General features: G+C 31.4%; 1 protein-coding gene across 1 annotated transcript in view; it reads left to right on the top strand.

Annotated features, from left to right (window-relative positions):
• The first annotated feature begins 264 nt into the window (after positions 1-264).
• LOC143238247 (acetylcholine receptor subunit alpha-like) overlaps positions 265-21,693 on the top strand; it is a 66,104-nt gene continuing 44,675 nt past the window's right edge. The window contains exon 1 of the mRNA XM_076478318.1: positions 265-543. Within this exon, the coding sequence (XP_076334433.1) occupies positions 474-543 (70 nt within the window). The 5' untranslated portion in view covers positions 265-473. The remainder of the gene's footprint in view (positions 544-21,693) is intronic.

The following is a 21,693-nucleotide window of genomic DNA, read 5'->3' as shown; positions in this document are numbered from 1 at the left end:
GACTTGAATAATTGTATTTCCCTCTCGACTGATACAGCGCAGATAGCCTTCGTGGAGCTTTTACGCAACACCAGAAAAAGCAAAACAAACAAACTCAACTGACACGAAGATACGGGAAAGTGAGGTTTCGTATTATCTATTTTTCACCTGCTCATTTCTCAGCATCAGTAAAGAAGCTAGCGCCATCTGTAAAGTATTTTTATATAGTTGTACTGTAGTAAGTTAATTGGAATGGATCACAGACTGTCAAAAGCTCGCGCGCATATGAACCACGACGTCTATGAGCCACTTTCAGTTTGTCGCTTCTTCTCCTGAAGACAGTACGGTTGATGACAGGTTAAACGCGCTGGATAACTAACTTAACATGTGAGTCGTTCTTTTGGTTTGTATTTCAATATAGCTTTCAATAAATTCAATTCAGCAGGTAATACTATCTGTACAGAAAACGTCCAAGGTTTTTACAGCGAACAACTATGAAATTCAGAACGGTTAGGAGAAACTTCTGGTGGCTACATTTCTGGCTGACTCTGGCAATGATGGAAAGTAAGTTTTAATATCATTTTAATAGTTGTATAAAGGCTTCAAAAATATTGTGCTTGTATTAAATTTAAGGCCTCAGACCAATGGTTTTTATTTGCTATGACAGCGATGTCCCCGCTAGTACAACGGTAAGTCTCCGGATTTACAACGCTAAATCAGGGTTTCGATTCCCCTTGGTGGGCTCAGCAGATAGTCTTATGTGGCTTTGCTTATAAGAAAAAAAACACACACACGACAGCAACTGAAATCATTGATAAATTATTTTCAAAGTACTGTATAATACGGCCCTGCATGGCCAGGTGGGTTAAGACGTTCGACTTGTAATCTAAGAGTCGCGGGTTCGAATCCCCCGTCGCACCAAACATGCTCGCCTTTTCAGCCGTGGGGCATTTTAATGTGACTATCAATCCCACTATTTGTTGGTAAAAGAGTAGCCCAAGAGTTGGCGATGGGTGGTCATGAGTAGCTATTTTCCCACTAGTCTAACACTGCTGAATTAAGGACGGCTAGCACAGATAGCCCTCATGTAGCTTTGCGCGAAATTAAGCACAAGAGTAACTCTAAAATATGACGAACATTGTTGTCACTTTCATATTCAGTAACTTAAGCTTATTTATAAACATAGAACCTATTCTCGATCCTGACAACTATTCTTAAAATTTTCAACATTTTCTTATAATAATAATAAAAGTAGTTTACTAATCCCAGGTCTCAGACTGAGAATGAATAATATCTTTTTTTAACTGAAGTTAAAGCGATCTTGCTCGTCACAAGCTGAGGCCTGAGAATCAATGTTATTGGAAGAGGGGGTAAATTACTTTTGTTGTTCTCAAAGAGCTTGTCGGGACTTTAACACTAATAACTTAACAATATCATGTAATGTTTTAATTTATTTAGTCGATAAGCTATAGGCAAGAAGGATAAGTGATTACAATATAAAAATGTTTACCTATATATTAAAACAAACATAGAACAATTATGAAGAAACATAATTACACATTTTTACTTTAAATAGCTTTGTACTTGAGGTAGACCAATCATCAAAATTCAATCTATTTAAAATCACTGGAGGCAAATGTTTAGATGTTTTATGTTCTAGTGGAGTTTCTAGCTTTTATTGTGAATAATTTGAGAAGAGATTGCGGTTTCTGTTTGTTTGTGTGTTTGGAATACGCACAAAGTTGCAGGATGACTATCTTTGCCAGCCGTTCCTAATTTAGCAGTGAAAAACTAGAGAGATGGCAACTAATCATTACCACCTTCCGCCAACTCTTGAGCTACTCCTTTACCAACGGATAGGGGATTTACCGTAACATTATAACGTCCCCACGCCTGAAAGGACGAGCATGTTCAGTGGAACAAGGATTCGAACAGGAGACACGCACATTACGAGTCGTATGTCCAAACCACTAGTAATACACATTGAAGAAGATATTGCTATTTTATTTGTATGCTTCCAGAGAGGCTACAGGACTAAAACCTTCATTTTGTAAGCTGGTGAAAATAATGAAATTTATGAATTATTGTTTGAGAAAATGAAAAAATAGGTGTACAGGCAAATACAGAAAATTAACCTCATCTGCCAAAACTGTCCCTCAGAGTAAACGACCGCAAACCCCTTCTAACTTTCCAGTAACACAAAACTCGATGAGTTCATTACAACTGAGGCTTGGCATGGCAAGGTGGTTAAGGTACTCGACTCGTAATCCGAGGGTCGCGTGTTCGAATCCCCGTCACACCAAACATGCTCGCCCTTTTAACCTTGGGACGTTATAAAGTAACGGTCAATCCCACTATTCGTTTGTAAAAGAATAGCCCAAGAGTTGGCGGTGGGTGGTGATGACTAGCTGCCTTCCCTCTAGTCTTGCACTGCTAAATTAGGGACGGCTAGCACAGATAGACCTCGTGTAGCTTTGCGCGAAATTCAAAACACACCAAACCAAACAATCATTACAACTATTTTTGTAAAACAAAATACTGTGAGCCCATCAAAGCTGTATTTGAAGAATAGAACATGCCAAGCCCTTAAACCAATTCGAGATGTCATGGTAAAACAAACATGGCCAAACCAGCATAATACTGTCGTAAAACAAATTATTTGAAAACTATTACAGTTATAACTCAAAACACCGCGAACGTATCAGAGATGTCCTTCTAAAACAAAATACGGTAAACTCAACTGAACATTCTAGTAAAACAAAACCTGATAAAACCATTAGAACTGAACTGTAAAACAAAACATAGCACATCCATCAAAATGTTTCATAAAACAAAACATAATAAAACCAATTAAAATAACACACAACATTATAAGCCCATCAAAGTTGTCCTTGTAACTCAAAATATGACAGATTCATAAGTGTCCTTGAAAACGAAATAATACATGGTATACCTATCGGAACTGTCTACGAAAAACCGAGTAGAACAAATCCGAGAATTTTGAATACATATAACAAAATCAATAGCACACACCTAGTTCTATCGATATAATTTTATATCGAGTATCACAAATCCATTAATAGTAACAAAAAATACAACACTATATAAAAGTTATTGGACTATTACGTCGCATGCAGTTTAATATTTTAACCTTTTTCATGACAAAATGTTAATATTAAAATCGAATTTTAGTAGCTGGGAGTCACATAACTCAATTCCTTTTAGTGTTCTCTGTATTGCAATCTCATTGTCTTAATATAAGTTCGCCTGAAACTTTAAGACTTCGATCGATTGATCCTGTTAAGCTTTATGTTTATATGAAGTATATTAGCAAGAGAAGAAGGCTTTGTTTGTTTCTAATTAACCACAACGCTTTATAATGAGCTGTTTGTGCTCTGTTCAGCATGGGTAGAGAAACCCGATTATCCACAGATATACTGCTGTGCCGCTGGCAGGCAAAAACAAGGGATCATTTTTTTAATGACGAGAAATCCATTTGAAATAAAAATATATCTCAGAACAGCTGAGATGGCTTAAGGAGGTCGAAACGTTGTTCTCTGCTTTACTAGTGAAAGTAATACCCGTACCAGGCGTTCTGAGATACAAAAACAAGGGCTAATTATCAAATCTTACCCATTTCACCACAGTAGTTCAATGTAACCTTATGTTTTATTGTATTATAGTTGAGAGATTGTAGGCATATTTCTACTAAAATGTAAATGTTTACAACTGTTTTTATGTCTCTTTGTGACTCAATATATCGTTCAATTCTTTTTGTTTGGACTTGTGTTACCCAATTATTTTAGTTACATTTACAATGCCAATCAGAGTTTTTGTCAAAATCAGATAACACTTTTACTAACTAAGTTCATTTTCATCTTTGAATTTAGTTTTGTATTTCACATCCGTTTATACAGGGTGTTCGGAAAGTCACTGTGTAGTTTTGTCTGTTAATAAATATGTAAGTGCCCAGTGACTTTCCGAACACCCTGCAGTTATTTATAACGTTAATTATTAAAAAAAACACAAATAAATTTTCACAGTTCATTATGTATGACAAATCAGATAGAAACGAAATAGAGAAACTAATTTCACACCATCAATCGAAAATAAGTTCTTGTTTTTTGTAAGCGCAAAGCTACATAATGTGCTGTCTGCGATGTGCTAATCAGAGCACTGACGACTTACAACCGACTCAGTCAGAGAGATGGAAAGGACAAAAAAAAGCGATACATTAACGTTGTTATGTTAACTTTGTGAATGACAGTTGAAAAGAATTCTTACATGGTGGTAGTACAGATACCTTTGCCTGTTAACAAGTTTGCTCATTCAAACAGCAAAATCACTGTCAAATTTAAACTAGTTTATTGTTTTAAAGCTTACAAAGATTATTCGTGTTACTTACAGCCTCTGATAAAGTGCATCTTCTATAACGCTACGTGATATGAGCAAGTATAAACGCATTGACCTTCCATCCAAATGGCAAAACGTATCATAAAATATTGATCCTGTTTCTATTTTGATCCATTTCAGTGGCACTTGTTTACATTATCCTTCTACATTAATAGACTCTTAACAGGAGTTATGCACTTTCTATCTCTTTCTCTTTCTCTCTCTCTCTCTATATATATATATATTCATAAAATACAACTTGGAATCCACTACTACTCTTTCGTTATTTTTTTATATATATAACTAGTTATAGAAAATCAATACACAAGTCAAGTAAAATAAAATAAAATCAAAAGAAAGGACTGCATTAAAAACAGTAAATCTAAACCTCTGACTAATAATATTTTCTAATTGCTTGTTTTAAGAACGGAGGTTAAGACTAATAAACGGTGTATCCCTACCGCCATGTGGGTCCTACATTTACAGTCACCTCCAAAACCAAGGTACGTTTATTATTCCACATTATAGCCTGTAGCTTAGGTGTTGGAGGCGACTAAAGAAGTAGGACCCATATTACGATAGGGATACACCGTCTATCAGTCTTACACTCCATTCACTAGTTTTACTTGAAGATAAATAGATATAATAGAATAATAACGATTGAATAATAGCAAAATATTAAAAATATATATATAAATTAGAAAAGCAAGATGTGTGCGCTCAAGCCCACAACGCCTCACGTCTATATCACCCTTCACTGCCTCTAGACAGTTGTGGTAAGGTGATTGCTCTTCAAAGTTAAGAATAAACAAACAAGAAATAAATAAGTAAGTAAGATTAACTTACCTCCTGAAGTTAGCGTTCCAGCCCCCATTACAGTGGTAAAAGTACTATTTAGTAGCACAGTAGACAATTATACTAGTATAGTAAGTTCTAAACAGTTATATAAACTAACTAGTATAACTTCCAACCATCACCCATTAAGTACGCTCTAACTAATAATTTTCAGATTATAAATAAACTTCCATTTGCAATAATAGGTTCACCCACATAAAAGTAGTACCAAGTTGTCCAATTTACCTTATTAACAACTGAAAATACTTATTAGAAATTTTCAATAAAATTCCTTAAAATTTGCTACTTTATATTTACTTAATACATTATTATATTTGCAAAACAATATTTTAATAAGTTTATTTAGAGTTTCTTTATTAAATGCAATGAATATTGCTACCCGCTAGTACAGCGGTAAGCCTACAGATTTACAAGGCTAAAATCAGGTGTTCGATTTCCCTCGGTGGTCTCAGCAGATAGCCCGATGTGTCTTTGCTATAAAAAAAACACACACAATAAACATTAATTTTTTCAGCAATATTTCAACATTAATAATAAAATATCATAATGTCTTACAAATTTTACAAAATCTGAATAATTGTAAAGTTATAATATTTTTAACAGAAGAGTATATGAGTATACTATTAACAGAGAGAGAATCATATATTGAAAATGAGAACTATTGTCTTTAATCAAATATTGATATCATTATCAATTATTTTAATTTATAGATCTAAATAATGTGCCTCAACATTATACACTGAATTGTTTTCGATATCTAATTATATCGAATGAACAGTGTTAATAATAACATTACTTATCTCAGGATAGTTTACTAATTAAATCATCTATATATCCATTAGTTAAGGAAAATATGTCTAGATTTATGTAATTTTAATAATCTTTTTGTCATAAAAATAAAAATATAAAATTACAATATATGTACAATAATTAATTTCCTCTGTAACTCACAATACTCCTATAAATACCCGGTTATTAAAAAAATATAATTATTATAAATGCAGCAGATTTGTATATCTTTTACGCGTTTACAGCTAAATTTCCTTTCTCCAGAACTATGAATGGATAACACAACTGTTCTTTTAATGAATTATTAACCATAATTAAATCTTTCAATGAAAATATATATAAGGCGTACAGTGTGGCAAATTTAAATGCTTCAATATTCTTTACTTTTTCACAGATTCCTAGACATTTTAAAAATGGGTTTATCATTTTAATTATGGAAAACGTGTATTTCTTATTATTAATACTTATGCTTGTAATTTTATCAAATACAATTTTAAGTAATTTATTGAATAAAATGGCTGATTGTTTAATAATTGTTCTTACTGAACTGGAAATAATTCTAAATTTAATCAGAAATTTATAAAGTTTAGGAATACCATACAGAAAGGGTAATTCTACAATGAATTTGGTTTTTATAAAGTTGATTATAAAGTTATTATAAACTTTAATGAATATATTGATTACTGTATCTTTAGATTGGTTAATAAGTTTAATTTTTTGTGTACTATTGATTTCTATTATCAAATTTATGCATAAAAATGTTTTACGAATGAAGCCAAAATGACAGTGGAAAATATATTTTTTCTTGCAATTCTTGGATCTTATTTTTAAATGAAGGGATAATAAATTTATAAGGCACTTCTTTCATTTTATATGAAACAGTTTAAATCTTATTTTTAAATGAAGGGATAATAAATTTATAAGGCACTTCTTTAATTTTATATGAAACAGTTTAAATCTTATTTTTAAATAAAGAAACAATAAATTTATAAGGCACTTCTTTCATTTTATACGAAACAGTTTAAATCTTATTTTTAAATAAAGAAACAATAAATTTATAAGGCACTTCTTTAATTTATATGAAACAGTTTAAATCTTATTTTTAAATGAAGGGATAATAAATTTATAAGGCACTTCTTTAATTTTATATGAAACAGTTTAAATCTTATTTTTAAATAAAGAAACAATAAATTTATAAGGCACTTCTTTAATTTATATGAAACAGTTTAAATCTTATTTTTAAATAAAGAAACAATAAATTTATACGTCACTTCTTTACTTTTATATGAAACAGTTTAAATCTTATTTTTAAATAAAGAAAAATAAATTTATAAGGCACTTCTTTAGTTTTATATGAAACAGTTTAAATCTTATTTTTAAATAAAGAAACAATAAATTTATAAGGCACCTCTTTAATTTTATATGAAACAGTTTAAATCTTATTTTTAAATAAAGAAACAATACATTTATACGGCACTTCTTTAATTTTATATGAAACAGTTTAAATCTTATTTTTAAATAAAGAAACAATAAATTTATACGGCACTTCTTTAATTTTATGTGAAACAGTTTAAATCTTATTTTTAAATAAAGAAAAATAAATTTATAAGGCACTTCTTTAGTTTTATATGAAACAGTTTAAATCTTATTTTTAAATAAAGAAACAATAAATTTATAAGGCACTTCTTTAATTTTATATGAAACAGTTTAAATCTTATTTTTAAATAAAGAAACAATAAATTTATAAGGCATTTCTTTAATTTATATGAAACAGTTTAAATCTTATTTTTAAATAAAGAAACAATAAATTTATACGGCACTTCTTTAATTTTATATGAAACAGTTTAAATCTTATTTTTAAATAAAGAAACAATAAATTTATACGGCACTTCTTTAATTTTATGTGAAACAGTTTAAATCTTATTTTTAAATAAAGAAACAATAAATTTATAAGGCACTTCTTTAATTTTATATGAAACAGTTTAAATCTTATTTTTAAGTGCATAAACTTCCATTCCAAGAACCATCCAAGTGGATAAGATGTAATGTAGCTAACTTTCAAACTATATTCATCAATACTGTTTTCAATGGATTTTAGAAATTTTCTTGTTACATTTTGTAAGAATTACAAGAAAAATATGTTATAGTTTCAGAATTTAGATCATTTTTAACTATTTCACAAAATTGTTTATCTTTTATAATTTTCCAAGTTATCATATTAATACGTTTATGAAAACTACGAACAAATAAACTATTTTAACATTCACAAGGTAAATTATTAACTTCATATAGATTGTAGGTAGTTGAAAATCTTTTATAATTGTATAATAGTAGACTAACTGTAATTTTGTATTTATAACTAAAGGCAAGCTTTAAGTTTGCATAAAGAAAAATAGTACTTTTATGGATTGATGAATGATTTTAGAAATCTGCAAGTCATTAAATAGTTTATGTTTAGAACTAATCAACAAATGTAAAGTTTTAATTTGCAGTTTCTCTTTTTCAAAACTTGACAAATCATTAAGTTTTAATAGATATTTTGTAATGATTAAAAGTAAGTGCTTTGCGTGATCATTTCGAAAATAAATTTTTATTATATGAATTAATGCTCTTTTTAGAAAGATTAAGTTGATAAATCTTTTCGAAAAACAATTTAGTTACTCTATTACTAGAATATAAAACAATATATAAATTACTACAAAATTCTGGGGACTGGGGAGAATGTCTACAACTTGAGTGTTCTTCCAGTTTTTTTGTTTAGCTTGATTTCTGTTAATAGTCTTGTTTTTTTGCTATTTTATTTAGAGAAACCCAACCTTTCATAATAGTTTAATACGTTGATAAGATGAAAGTTAGTTGTAAATATGCATTTCTTTTAATACAACTTTGATAAATACACAAACAACGAAGTTCTCGTAACAATCTCTCAGAATCAGTGATGACGAGAAACCCACTTGTTGAGAAATTTATATGCAAAAACGGCTCGTTTGGGCTGAGAAAACACTTTACAGCCGTTTTTGCATATAAATCTCTCAGAACGTGACAGAGTAGGCAAATTCGTTCTTACATTAATTAATCTTCATTAACATGATGATATGATTTGAAATTCGTTATCTAGCTTATCATAAGGATTATAATTATAATGAATATAAGTTCGTTACAAATACTTAGCGACAACTGGTAAATTGCTACCTTAGAAAAACGCAAAATCAACACGAACACTTCATATTTTAATTTGCGAATGGAAGTATTATAGCGTTTGAAATTATCGATATAACTATTGGTACGACATAATTAACCACGTTACACAATTACCTGTATATAGTTGTCATTAATTTTGAACTGATAAACTAGAAGGAAGGCGTTCAACAGCATTCATAACGTTCTTGGTCTACTATTCCCGAAAGTGTGAACTACGTTTTAGCGCTAACATACTGCGAACTGTTTGTAGTATGGTTGGCACTTTACCGCTAAAAGGATGCTGCCTCAAAGAAGGGTCAGGGGGGATAATGTCATGAAAGATAACAAGAGTTGCCACCAGATGGCACGTTGTCAGGGTACGTTGTTATGCTGCCGTGACCGGCGGCTATGACGTCATATTCTAACAAAGTGTTATCAGAGGGCGCAACAAAACTTATGGTTTGTTTGTTTGGAAGTTCGCGCAAAGTTACACGAAGGTTATCTGCGCTAGCCGTCCCCAATTTTGCAGTGTAAGACAAGAGGGAAGGCAGCTAGCCATCACCACCTACCGTTAGCTCTTGGGCTACTCTTTTACAAACGAATAGTGGAATTGACCGTAACATTAAAGTGCCTCCATGGATGAAAGGGCAAGCATGTTTGGTGCGACGGGTATTCGAACTCGTGACCCTCAGATTACGAGTCGAGTGCCTTAACCACCTGGCTACGCCGGGCCCTAAACTTATGGAGAACTGAAGTTATAGTTCGATACCAGACAGGCGGCTATAATGGATGATTAGATAATAGTACCACAAAGCAGAGAAGGTATTTCTAGACTGCCTTGACCATGACTCATACAATACATGTTTCAACAAGAATTTAAGTAATTAATTAAATCGTCATAAAAAAGGACAGTGAATGCTAATTCATTAGTTAATTACTTCCTCATGAAAAGAATGCTTAACACTAATTAAGTAAAAGATTTATAATTAAATCGTCATAAAAAAGGACACTTAACACAAACTCATTAGTTCATTTATAAATAATTCATTAATCATAAAAAGGACAATATAATAATTATATAAAAATTAAGGTTTTTCAGTACTAAGTTGCTAATTAATTAATACAATTATAGTTAAATCGTCCTAAAACGGATTATTCAATAATTAAAACTTAATCAATTAAGTATTTTTAATGACATGAAATATTATTTATTGTAACTTGATACAATATTAAAACTTAATCAATTAAGTATTTTCAATGACATGAAATATATTTATTGTAACGTGATACAATAATTAAAACTTAATCAATCAAGTATTTTCAATGACATTAAATATTATTTATTTTAACGTGATACAATAATTAAAACTTGATCAATCATTTTCAATGACATGAAATATTTTATTGTAACGTGATACAATAATTAAAACTTAATAAATCAAGTATTTTCAATAGTATGAAATATTATTTATTGTGACATGATACAATAATTAAAACTTAATCAATCAAGTATTTTCAATGGCATGAAGTGTTATTTATTGTAACATGATAACAACATAAATTTTACTTGGCCCATAATACATGTCTGTAAATTTAAATCGGTATCATGCAATAATTAAAACTTTTACTTTTACTTTATACAACTTTTTACATCGTAAATAAAACGTTTATTACGCAATAATTAAAGCTTTCACTTGTTTGTCATGACATATTTATACACGTTACTTAAGTAATCTGAATTTTAAAAGGGTTGACTTCCTCATATGAACAATGTAAACACTATTATTTAACGTAACATGTTTGAATGAGTTTAGGGCTTACGAAGAAAATCATGTTTAGAATGAACAAATATATTTCGTAATGGTACATGGTTAGTCCAAAGACCAAGTGATTAAAGTTTTGATAACAATTCTAGTGTTTGTAACATAAAATGTTGGTTACCATACAAATTTTATTATAATAAACTCTAATTAACATTCACTTTACACAAATATTCAAAATTTTCTTTATTTTATAAATTATACAAAACATTTAACAAGTAAATCACATATACACTTTACTTATAGTTTAAAACTGTCATTAAATATATAAATTTAGACTTTTAAAGTGTCACACATTAAGGAATACTTACTTGGTGTAAATAAAACAAATATATGATAAATATAGACAGAGAACGCGCCAAAAACAACAAGTATTTCGATCATTTATACAAAACTAACAAACAACCCAGAAATTATATTTCAAGTTTCTTATGATAAAAAATAATACATATCTTTACATTTTATACATCCAGTATGTTTACAAGCCAAATACGGTGTTACGTCCATGACACCATTTTTGTCGTTTGAATGTAACACGCCAAGTTAGGGATATAAGGGATATAAATTAATTATGTCAGGGATACTATTAAGACTTAATTGTGGAGATAAAAATTTTGAGTGAGTCTTTTGGACTAAATACTAGGCTGAATCCAACATGTAAGGATGAGAATGTTAGCTATTTGGAAAAACTTTTTGAAATGGATGGTTTATACTAAAATTGGAAAGGATCTGACATATTTGCAAGGGTTATTAAGAGAAGTTCTAAGTTAGGACTATATAGTAGTGAAGGCAAAGATAAACTAAATGAAACAAAACTGAGATATAGAGGAATATTTAGTGCAGGAAAACAGTATAAGTGTAGTTACAAGGATAAACCCTAATTCTACTGTTGTACTGCTAGAAATATAAGAAATAAAACATATTACTTTAGGGTACTGTTAGGAATAGCAGACTTTGATATAAAGGGAATAATTGAAACATGGTTATGTGTAGATTATTTTGATGACAGAAATTTCTTTGAAATACATGGTTATAGGTTATTTAATAAGGACAGATTAGTAAGTAAAGGGGGAGGAGTGACTCTACGTGTGAAGTGTGAGTGGCGTCATGTTGAATTTGAGAATATTAAGGATAATAACAAGGAGATTGAATGGATTTGGGTTTCTATTAGTGGATATTAAGGACTTAGTAGGGAAGTATTACAGACCATCAGATGAAACTGATGAAATTAGGGAGAAACTTTATAGTGATATTAAGATTTCAGCTGTTAATGAAGTCACAATTAGGGGTGACTTTACTTTCATACATATTAATTGGGAGATGCTAGAGTCAAACCATGAATTAGAAATGTTCTTGAAAACTGTTCAAGATGGATTTCTTTACCAATTGGTTGAGGAACCTACTAGAAATAGTCCTATTTTAGATTTGTTATTAACTTCTAAATACAAATGACTGAGGGGATGGAAATTGGGAAACCTCAAGGTACAAGAGATTATTCCTGTATAAAGTTTGATGTAGATAGCATATGGAAATTAAGAAATATGATATTTTGATTCCAAATATGAAAAAAAGCACATTCTGAAAGGATGCAACAAGAATCATCTGTTGTGAATTGGGCAGCTGAGTTACTTGGAGACACTGGGCAAATTTGGAAAATATTTAATGATACATTTTCAAAATGAAAAATACATATATATATATTTCTTACAGAAAAAAAGGGTAGTTGCAGGTAAAAATAAACAGAGGGTACAAGATATAAAATTAAAGAAAAGCATCACACGTTTAAGAAATTTAAGCTGATTGGTATTATAGAAGATTTATAAAATATTAAGAGAGTTGGTCAAACAAGAAATTAAGACATTCAAAATGATGGATGAAAACGTAAAAATTAACAGTAAGGTGTTTTTAAGTACATCAAAAGTAAACAAAATGTTACTATGGGAACAGGATCCTTAAAGATTGACAAGAGAGAGCTTGCATCTGAAAGGTATGAAATAGTTAGGTTATTAAATTATCCTTTATATTCAGTTTTTATTAACAAAGATTTAAGCAGTATTCCTCATCTTGAACAATTGATAGATGAAAACAAAGTTGAACAAAACAATCGCATAAATTCTGAGCTTCTTAAAATAGAATTGGGAAGTTTAGAGAATGATAAGGCTCCTGGACCAGATGATATTTCTCCAAGGGTTTTAAAGAAGATCAAGGACTGGATATGTGAACCACTTGACACAACTTTTGCAGATCCTTGAACAGTGGATAAGTACCAACAGATTAGAAATCAGTTAATGTCACTCCGATCATCAAGGGGAGTAACAGAAGTTGTCCCAGTAACTATAGGCCTGTTAACCTTACATCATTTGTTAATCAAAGGTTTACGTAAACATTTCCATCAGAATTTATTACACTTACACTTATTATCATAAGAATTACATAAAGAACATACCACTAGTCTAAAGTATCTTAGAGAACACCAATCGCCATACTGGCATTACTCTTTCGAAAAATAATTTCACATGCATATGTTACACACTTCTCAACTGTGTTTGTAATGATTAAAAATACATGAATCATATGATTAAATTTACTTAATAATTAATTAATTAAATACTAAATGAATGACTCAAACTAACTCATAGGTTTTCTATGAAAAGTCGACGAAATATTGAAACTAACTCTGAGGTCCATACGATCTTGAACTCGTGTCAAAGGTGATCATATGATCACTTATGTTTAGAGAAAATGATGGTAACATCATTGTTTCAATACATCATCAATGGCTATAAAGAACAAGCTGTCATTATTTTGGAAACTCAGCATGGCCAAGTAGTTAAGGTGCTAGTCTCGTAATTTTGATGGTCGCAGGTTCGAATCCTCGTCATATCAAATATGGTTTATACTTTATTACGTATATCAAAATCGCCATTGTAGTATATGTAAGTAAAATCTTAGAGACACATACTGAAACAGCTGTTTAAAAACTTCAAAATACACTAGAATACTATGTATGAATATTTATAAATACACTAGGATACTATGTATGAATATTTATAAATACACTAGGATACTATGTATGAATATTTATAAATACACTAGGATACTATGTATGAATATTCATAAATACACTAGGATATCATGTATGAATATTTATAAATACACTAGGATACTATGTATAAATATGTATGAATATTTCTTATTTTTAAAATAAATGTAAATCTTAGTCTTTTACGATTAAATTACACTCAGTTAACACTAGTTTCTAACAAACCTCTATTTGATGTAGGAAACTCATATTTCATCAAAACTCGATGTAAAATGGTAATTATATGTATATAAAATCACATGTTTAACAAGCTAACTGAAATGTGTTATTTAAGAAAACCCCTTACTTTATAAAATATTGACGTATACCTCAATGTAATAATACCCATCATACATACTTGTTCAAGTCGGTTACCATAAGTGAAAGATAAGGGCAGATAATAAAAGTTTATTTTAGAAATTAAACAAAATATTTAAAACTAAACTGACTGTCCCTTGTTGTGCTGACCGTCATATACCCTCTTATACAGCTTAAAACAGATATATTATCTTCAATATATTTATAAATAAAAACTTGTAGAATATTAAACGTAGAAAGTTTCACTGTTAATCATTACAGAGCAAACTTTGCAACTGAAACAAGCTGTATGTTCACTATACATTAACTCTGGCAACGATTTTTGAATCAAGATAAATGTATCTATTCTTACACTTTATGCAATCTTACAGAAATCTAAATGTATATTCACAATACTTGATGGTTTAATAGGAAATTACAACCTTTTTTTTTGATATAGAACTCTCATGTTTGTCGTTTAACTATGACACAAAGTTATATTCATAGTCTAACTTCTAGAATCATTTAGACACGTACAGATATCAGAAAAGTCCATCTTACAGCTTGGATAGGTTTTTTTTTTTACAAATAATACAATGTGAAATAATATTAAAGAATAAAAGGTAAACTGGTAAAAAATGGAAACATTTTTATAATAGTTCTATGATCGTTGATATCCCTTAATGGTAAATTGGTATATGTATTGTTACTACAGTGTTATTTCTGCCAGTATCGGGCTAAGTAACGAACAAATACCGAGATAATCGGAGTTTTCCCAAAACAGACGTACAAACCCTATATTCAATATAAATATATCACGAGTTTATTAAGTTACGTCCGAACATATAAGTTTATCGCTGAAGGAGGACCTAATGTCAGTGTTCTAGTTCGTGGGTCAGTTGGAGACGTCCTACATAAAGCTTTATTACAATTAATAGCTGCTATATCATTTGATCAGATACCTTGATACGTTTCCAGTTGACTTGAAACGTCATATTAATTATATAACTAAATGCTTTAACATTAGTAACTGGTAAAGCATTTTAACAGATATAGCTTGATATGTATATCATGCTATAAAGCTTACTGATGCTTACTTGACAAATCATACGTGATAGAGCGATGTAATATTGCTATCGAGTGACGTTGTTGGTTGTAATAGAAATGCTGTATTGTAGTGCAGACATCGACGGCAACTATCTGCATGTTAGTTATAATTAAACGTCTCAGCACCTCACAAAGAAATGTTCTACAATAGTGTCCATTATTAGAACAACACAAGCAGGCTAATGTGACTCTCGTAGTGTTCCTAGTGTTTTGCTCTGAAAACAAAAATACGATGAAATATTATTTATCAAATGTCATCACACTCTTAAAGTCATTCAGTGCTCCCAGTTTTGTGACTAGTTCAATTATCATGCAAAAGATGTTGTTACGTTCTTCGCTCTATTAGTTACTAGCGGTTGGTAGCCACTAACCTTAATCTTATTCTCCGATGAGTTGATTTCAAATTTTTAGAATAGCTATTATCACACCTCTTTAATGGTCAGAAAAATACGTGCCCTTACATATCCATTGTTTTACATACTAAGTATTATTCAACTATACTTTTGCGTTTACTAGGTTCAACTAATTAACTGACACGTCACGTGCTCCATGTATGTTTACATACACAGATGAAGAAATTGTTATACAAAGATATTTTGTATGTACGTGTACGTGACAGTTAGTTTAGAAACAATTCTTTTTTTCTGTAAGGCACAAGTAAAAGAGAAACGTATTAGTTTTATTTGTACGATTGTTTTAAAAAAACTCTACTTGGTTACTTTGAAGCTAAACAGAAACTTGCACTTAAGTTGGTTATCACAAATTTATCATCATTTATATATATCAAATTCCTATTTCTATTTGGCCTTTCAAACTAAACCTCTCATGTTACCCAAATGTGTTATTATAATTTTGTTATTTAATGATGTGAACCGTATTTTATTTATATTCTTGTGAATATTATACAAAATATTAACATTATCTGGTTACTTATATATAGATACATAAATTTGAGTTGTCAGACAGGCATCATTTCGAATCGTCAAAAATGTTTACTTTTGTGTTCGTCTGAAGGTATGCTTATTGGAATAGCTGTTTGTGCAAGGCTATATATAATATTTTATTAATGAACTGCGTGCGACAAGTTTTCACCGATAAATATATTTGTTTTGCTCCTTCCTCACACCCTTCTCTTGGGAGACAGATTACCTTGAGAGTAGAAGCACCTTCAGCGTAAGTACACAGGAAATAGGCTAAACACGTAATCCTTTCTATAATATCTTTATCGGAACCGAGCGCTGAAACTTATTACAGATCATTAAACATTAAAGGCGTATTATACACGCGAGGCATAAATACTACAATATTAAGCTGATTTAATTAAAATTTATGAATCATACACTCAGCAGGAATATTGAAAAATATGATATTATTACAATCACGTGGGAATTCGTTACCGTATTCTTACCGAAAAGTGTAGTCCTCTAATAACCCCAAGGAAATATTGTCTCGAACGAAATTTGTTATACAATTAAATATTTAACAACATATGCAGCTTGTTTGTTTGTTTGTTTTTGAATTTCGCGCAAAGCTACTCGAGGGCTATCTGCGTTAGCCGTTCCTAATTTAGCAGTGTAAGACTAGAGGGAAGACAGCTAGTCATCACCACCCACCGCCAACTCTTGGGCTACTCTTCTACTCTTTAAGTGGGAGTGACCGTCACATTATAACGCCTCCACGGCTGAAAAGGCGAGCATGTTTTGGTGTGACCGGGATTCGAACCCGCGACCCTCGGATTACGAGTCGAACGCCTGAACATGCTTGGCCATGCCGGGCCATATGCAGTTTACATTAACGGTCGCCAGTTCGTGTCATTTAACATAACGCAATAACTAGAAGGAAAATAGCAGTCATAGAATAGACCGATTAGGAATTGTTGTTTTCTTTTTAGTGCAAAGCTAAACAATAGTGCTATCTGCAAGTGATCCCTAGATTTTACCATTGTAAGTCTGGAAAGTTACCGCAAATCCGCCAGGGACAATGATTGGGAGAATATAAACACCACAAGCGATAAATCCTCAAAAATTTTAAAATTAAGCATGTGTTTAGAAATTAAATTGGCATTTGAAATACTTTTTACTCTTAACAAAGTTCCTACATGATATACACATTAATAATCTTATATAAAATAATTATTGACATGCGCAGTGTTAAGATCCGTCTATCGTTCTGTTTTAATGTTGATGATATAGATTCAGCTGGCATTTGTATTTTAATGTGTAGTCAAACGAAAAATCTATTAAAGTTACCTGTAACCATTTCATTTTCAATATGGCGTCACATCCCTTTGTTTGTTTGGGTATTTCTTCGCTTTTGCGCAAATATACATAGAGGCTATCAGCGCTGGCTGTTCATAATTTTCAAGTGACAGACGACAAGGAAGGCGATTAGCCAATACCACTTGTCGTCAACTCTTGTGGTACTCTTATCAGACTGAAAGGTAGTATTTGGACGCCATTTTTATTGTGCTCCAACAAACGAATAATAATCTAGTTTTTAGGGAATATTGTTAAAATTATTTTTATAATCATTGGGCTTTAGTACGAAGTAGAAAATACTGCATACATTAATACCATGAATGCTAGCATAGTACATTGCCCTAGTAGCATAGCGGTATGTGAGCGAACTCCCAACCTTAGAAACCGGGGTTTGATACTTGTGGTGGATAGAACACATCCATGGTGTATATAGCTTTGTGCGTAACTCCAAGTTAAAAAAAAACAAAGTTAATAGAAATAACGTATTACATTATATGTGTAGATTGTTTGTTTTTGAATTTCATGCAAAGCTAGACGAGGGCTATCTGTGCTATTTAGCAGTGTAAAATTAGAGGGAAGGCAGCTCGTCATCACCGCCAACTCTTGGGCTCCTTTTTTACTAACAAATAGTGGGATTGACCATCACTTTATAACCTCCCACGGCTGAAAGGGCTAGTGTGTTTGGTGGGAGGAGGATTCAAAGCCGGGACCCTCGGATTACGAGTCAAGTGCCCTAACCACCTGGTCATGCCGGGCCCATATGTGGTTACAAAAGCTCTTATATATATGCTAGTTTGTGTACAATTACCAACATTCATCAAATAGGTCACACCCTTGGATCCAACAACGTCACAGTGAAGAAAACTGATCTTCGAAAACGATAAAACCAATTTATATATCTGTTATGGGAACACAGAATCTATTTTTGTCATAAATACTGATAGTAAATAAAACAAAGTTCTGACCAGTTTAATGAACTTCAAGTTGCGTCGTTGAATAAATAAATTGTGTTTTTTGACCAACTTTGTCACTATTAAAAGTAGTTAAATAGTTTATATCTATAAATAAGATAGAGTCGAACGTGGTCCATTGGTTAGAATAATAGGCTGCAAATAGAAAAAAAAAAAACACACGCTCGAGCCGTGCACACACCCTGCGCGTAAAGTTGTGAACGTTTTTAATTGCATCATTCAGCCTAGTTAACCATAGCCACATGTTAGGTGGCGGATGTTGATGATTGGTTTAACGCTAAGCCACGGACGAGGGGGGGGGGCTGTGAAATGAAGAAATAATGACAAGTAAGCAAGTTTTTTCTGTAGTATTTGTTGATGTCAATGAACGTGTGAACAGAATTATCGTTTTTTAAATGGTGCGTTTCACTGGAAATATATGAAAACAAGTGTTGACAGTAACAGGAGAGAAAAACTGTTTGAACGAAATCCTCTGTTGTGTACAGAGAGAAAATTAACATTTTCACAAAACTGAGTAAATATTTTCTACTGCAAAGATTTCGTTATGTTGTATCAACGTCACGCGTCTTTCAAGATGTTGAGAGTAATGAATGTATTAAAATCGTTGGAATGGTGATAAACAGTTTGAGATATGCTGATGACGTTGTATTAATGACTGAAACAGATCAAGAGTTTGAATACTAATAGAGAAAATTGGTATGGAATGAAAGTGAATGCTAAAAAGACAAATAATATGTTGCCAAGTAGACATGATAACAAGCGAGAAACTCAGGTAAGAATAGAATAAAGAGACACACAACAAGTAGGAAAAATTCACATAATTTGGCCAGACCCTAACAGGTGATCCAGACATGAAGCTAAAATGGTGAAGACAACTGAGGTGCATTTAACAATGTAAGAACAACTTTGACGTCAAAGAACATAAAACTGTAGAAACAAGGGAAATAGGCGTAAAGTGCTATATATGGCCAACTATATTATATGGTTGGGAAACATGTACCTTTACACAAGCACTGACTAATCAACTGGAAGTATTTGACATGTAGGTATATAGAAATATTATGAAAATATTCAGGACAGACAAGTTACCAATGAGGAATTCTCGGTATGGTGAATGCTAAAAGACATGTTTTGCCAACCACCAAGAAGAGGTAAGCAGCATATTTTGGGCAGATGATGAGACGAGACAACATCCAGCGAATCTGACTAAAGGGTAAAATAAAAGAGTAAAGATATAGGGGAAGATTAAAAGCAGAGGGGATAACAAATAATGAGTGACGAGGAAATCATTGAATAGATAAAATTGGAGGATTGTGACAACAGACATTTCTAAGGAAGACAGCACATGATGGTTGTATTAAGTACCTAGGCCCACCTTGGCCAGGTGGTTAAAGAGCTTGACTCGTAATCTGAGGGTAGCAGGTTCGAATCCCCGTCGTACCAAACATGCTTGTCTTTTCAGCCGTGGGGGAGTTATAAAGTGATGATTAACCCACTCTTCGTTGGCAAAAGGATAGCCCAAGTGTTGACGGTGGCTTGTGATGACTAACTCTCTTCTCTCTAGTCTTACACAGCTAAGTTAGAGACAGCTAGCGCAGATAGTCCTCTTGTAGCTTTGCGCAAAATTCAAAAACGAACAAACAAACAGTCTACACATATAATTTGTATTGTATTAGCTAAAATTATACTGAGTTCAGCAATGCTGTTTATTTTCTTTTATCAAGAGTTGTGTTTGTTGTGATAAATTACCACAAGAGAAAGTAAGTCATATCCAGTCATTCTAGGAGATAGAATATTAAACATGAAAGGTAATATCGGTCGATATGCTTTAAAAAAAAAACTTATAACATCCATCATTGGACGATAAAGTCATGTTAGTTGCGGCTAGAAGAGGACGTACTGAATATTGATTATCCAATTTATTATGTTTCGAAATTACTTTCTTATGCCTGGCATTGTGATATTGAGTGAAATCATAACAAGTGATCCAGAAAAACATTATTCTTTTTCGACGTTTCTTTTCAGCATCATGGATCCAACTTTTGATCGGTATTCTACGCATACTTGTATTTCAAATGTTCTACTTACAGTAAGTGTTAAAGGTTTGTATTAAACCTTTAGTATTTGTTACGAGACACACACGAAAAGAAGTTATGAGGAAGCTCTGAGAATAACTCCACAAGTTTAACGATTGACAGAAACTTACTTGTCACCATTAGAAGTGTCTTTATTGACTTATCTTTAGAGTTCTAACATCAGCTGAGTAGCAAAAATGTTATCTGAATATTGATAAAAATATTACTGATGTATCGATGCAAATCCATTAATTACAAACTATTTTTTCATTCAGTCTGATCAAAGTAACCTATCTACATAGCTTAAGACTAAATAGAAATACCGAGCATAGATAATTAAACATAATTTTAAATTTTATTACTTATATTGATTAAAATGTATTATTTCGTTAGTTCGGTACTCTCGCTGTTTATAATATTTTCGGCCATAAACCCAATAATATCTGAAGAAGTTCGGCCAATCTGGTTTGATTTGAATTTTATACAATATCATTTGTTATATATATTAATTTCATATAACACAATGTGTTATATATTTTAATTTTATATAATACATATTTTTACTCATGAAAACATTAAAATTGTGAGAACTCGTCTATCTGTGCCACCACAGGCTTCATAAATACATTTTTCAAGAAGTGTAAAGCTAACAGATTACACAAACTCAAGGTTCTTACAGCTCGCTTTTTTTTTTATAAAATATCGTAATTTATTGAAGGAAGATGTTTATTAAACAGCATCATTTTATAATGTGCCTCTGACAACATTTTCGACTTATTTGATCTTCGTAGTTCAGCTATATGAAGTTTTTTTGCAGTAAACAGAATTAGAGCCTTCAAAACGTATTTTTCTTCTTTCCTTCTGCCCTCTTTAAGTTTAAGAAGATTA

Source organism: Tachypleus tridentatus, chromosome 13, assembly GCF_004210375.1.
Source record: "Tachypleus tridentatus isolate NWPU-2018 chromosome 13, ASM421037v1, whole genome shotgun sequence".
In the NCBI taxonomy this organism is placed as follows: domain Eukaryota; kingdom Metazoa; phylum Arthropoda; class Merostomata; order Xiphosura; family Limulidae; genus Tachypleus; species Tachypleus tridentatus.
Note: the sequence above shows the minus strand (reverse complement) of the source record. Positions and strands in the feature narration are given on the sequence as shown.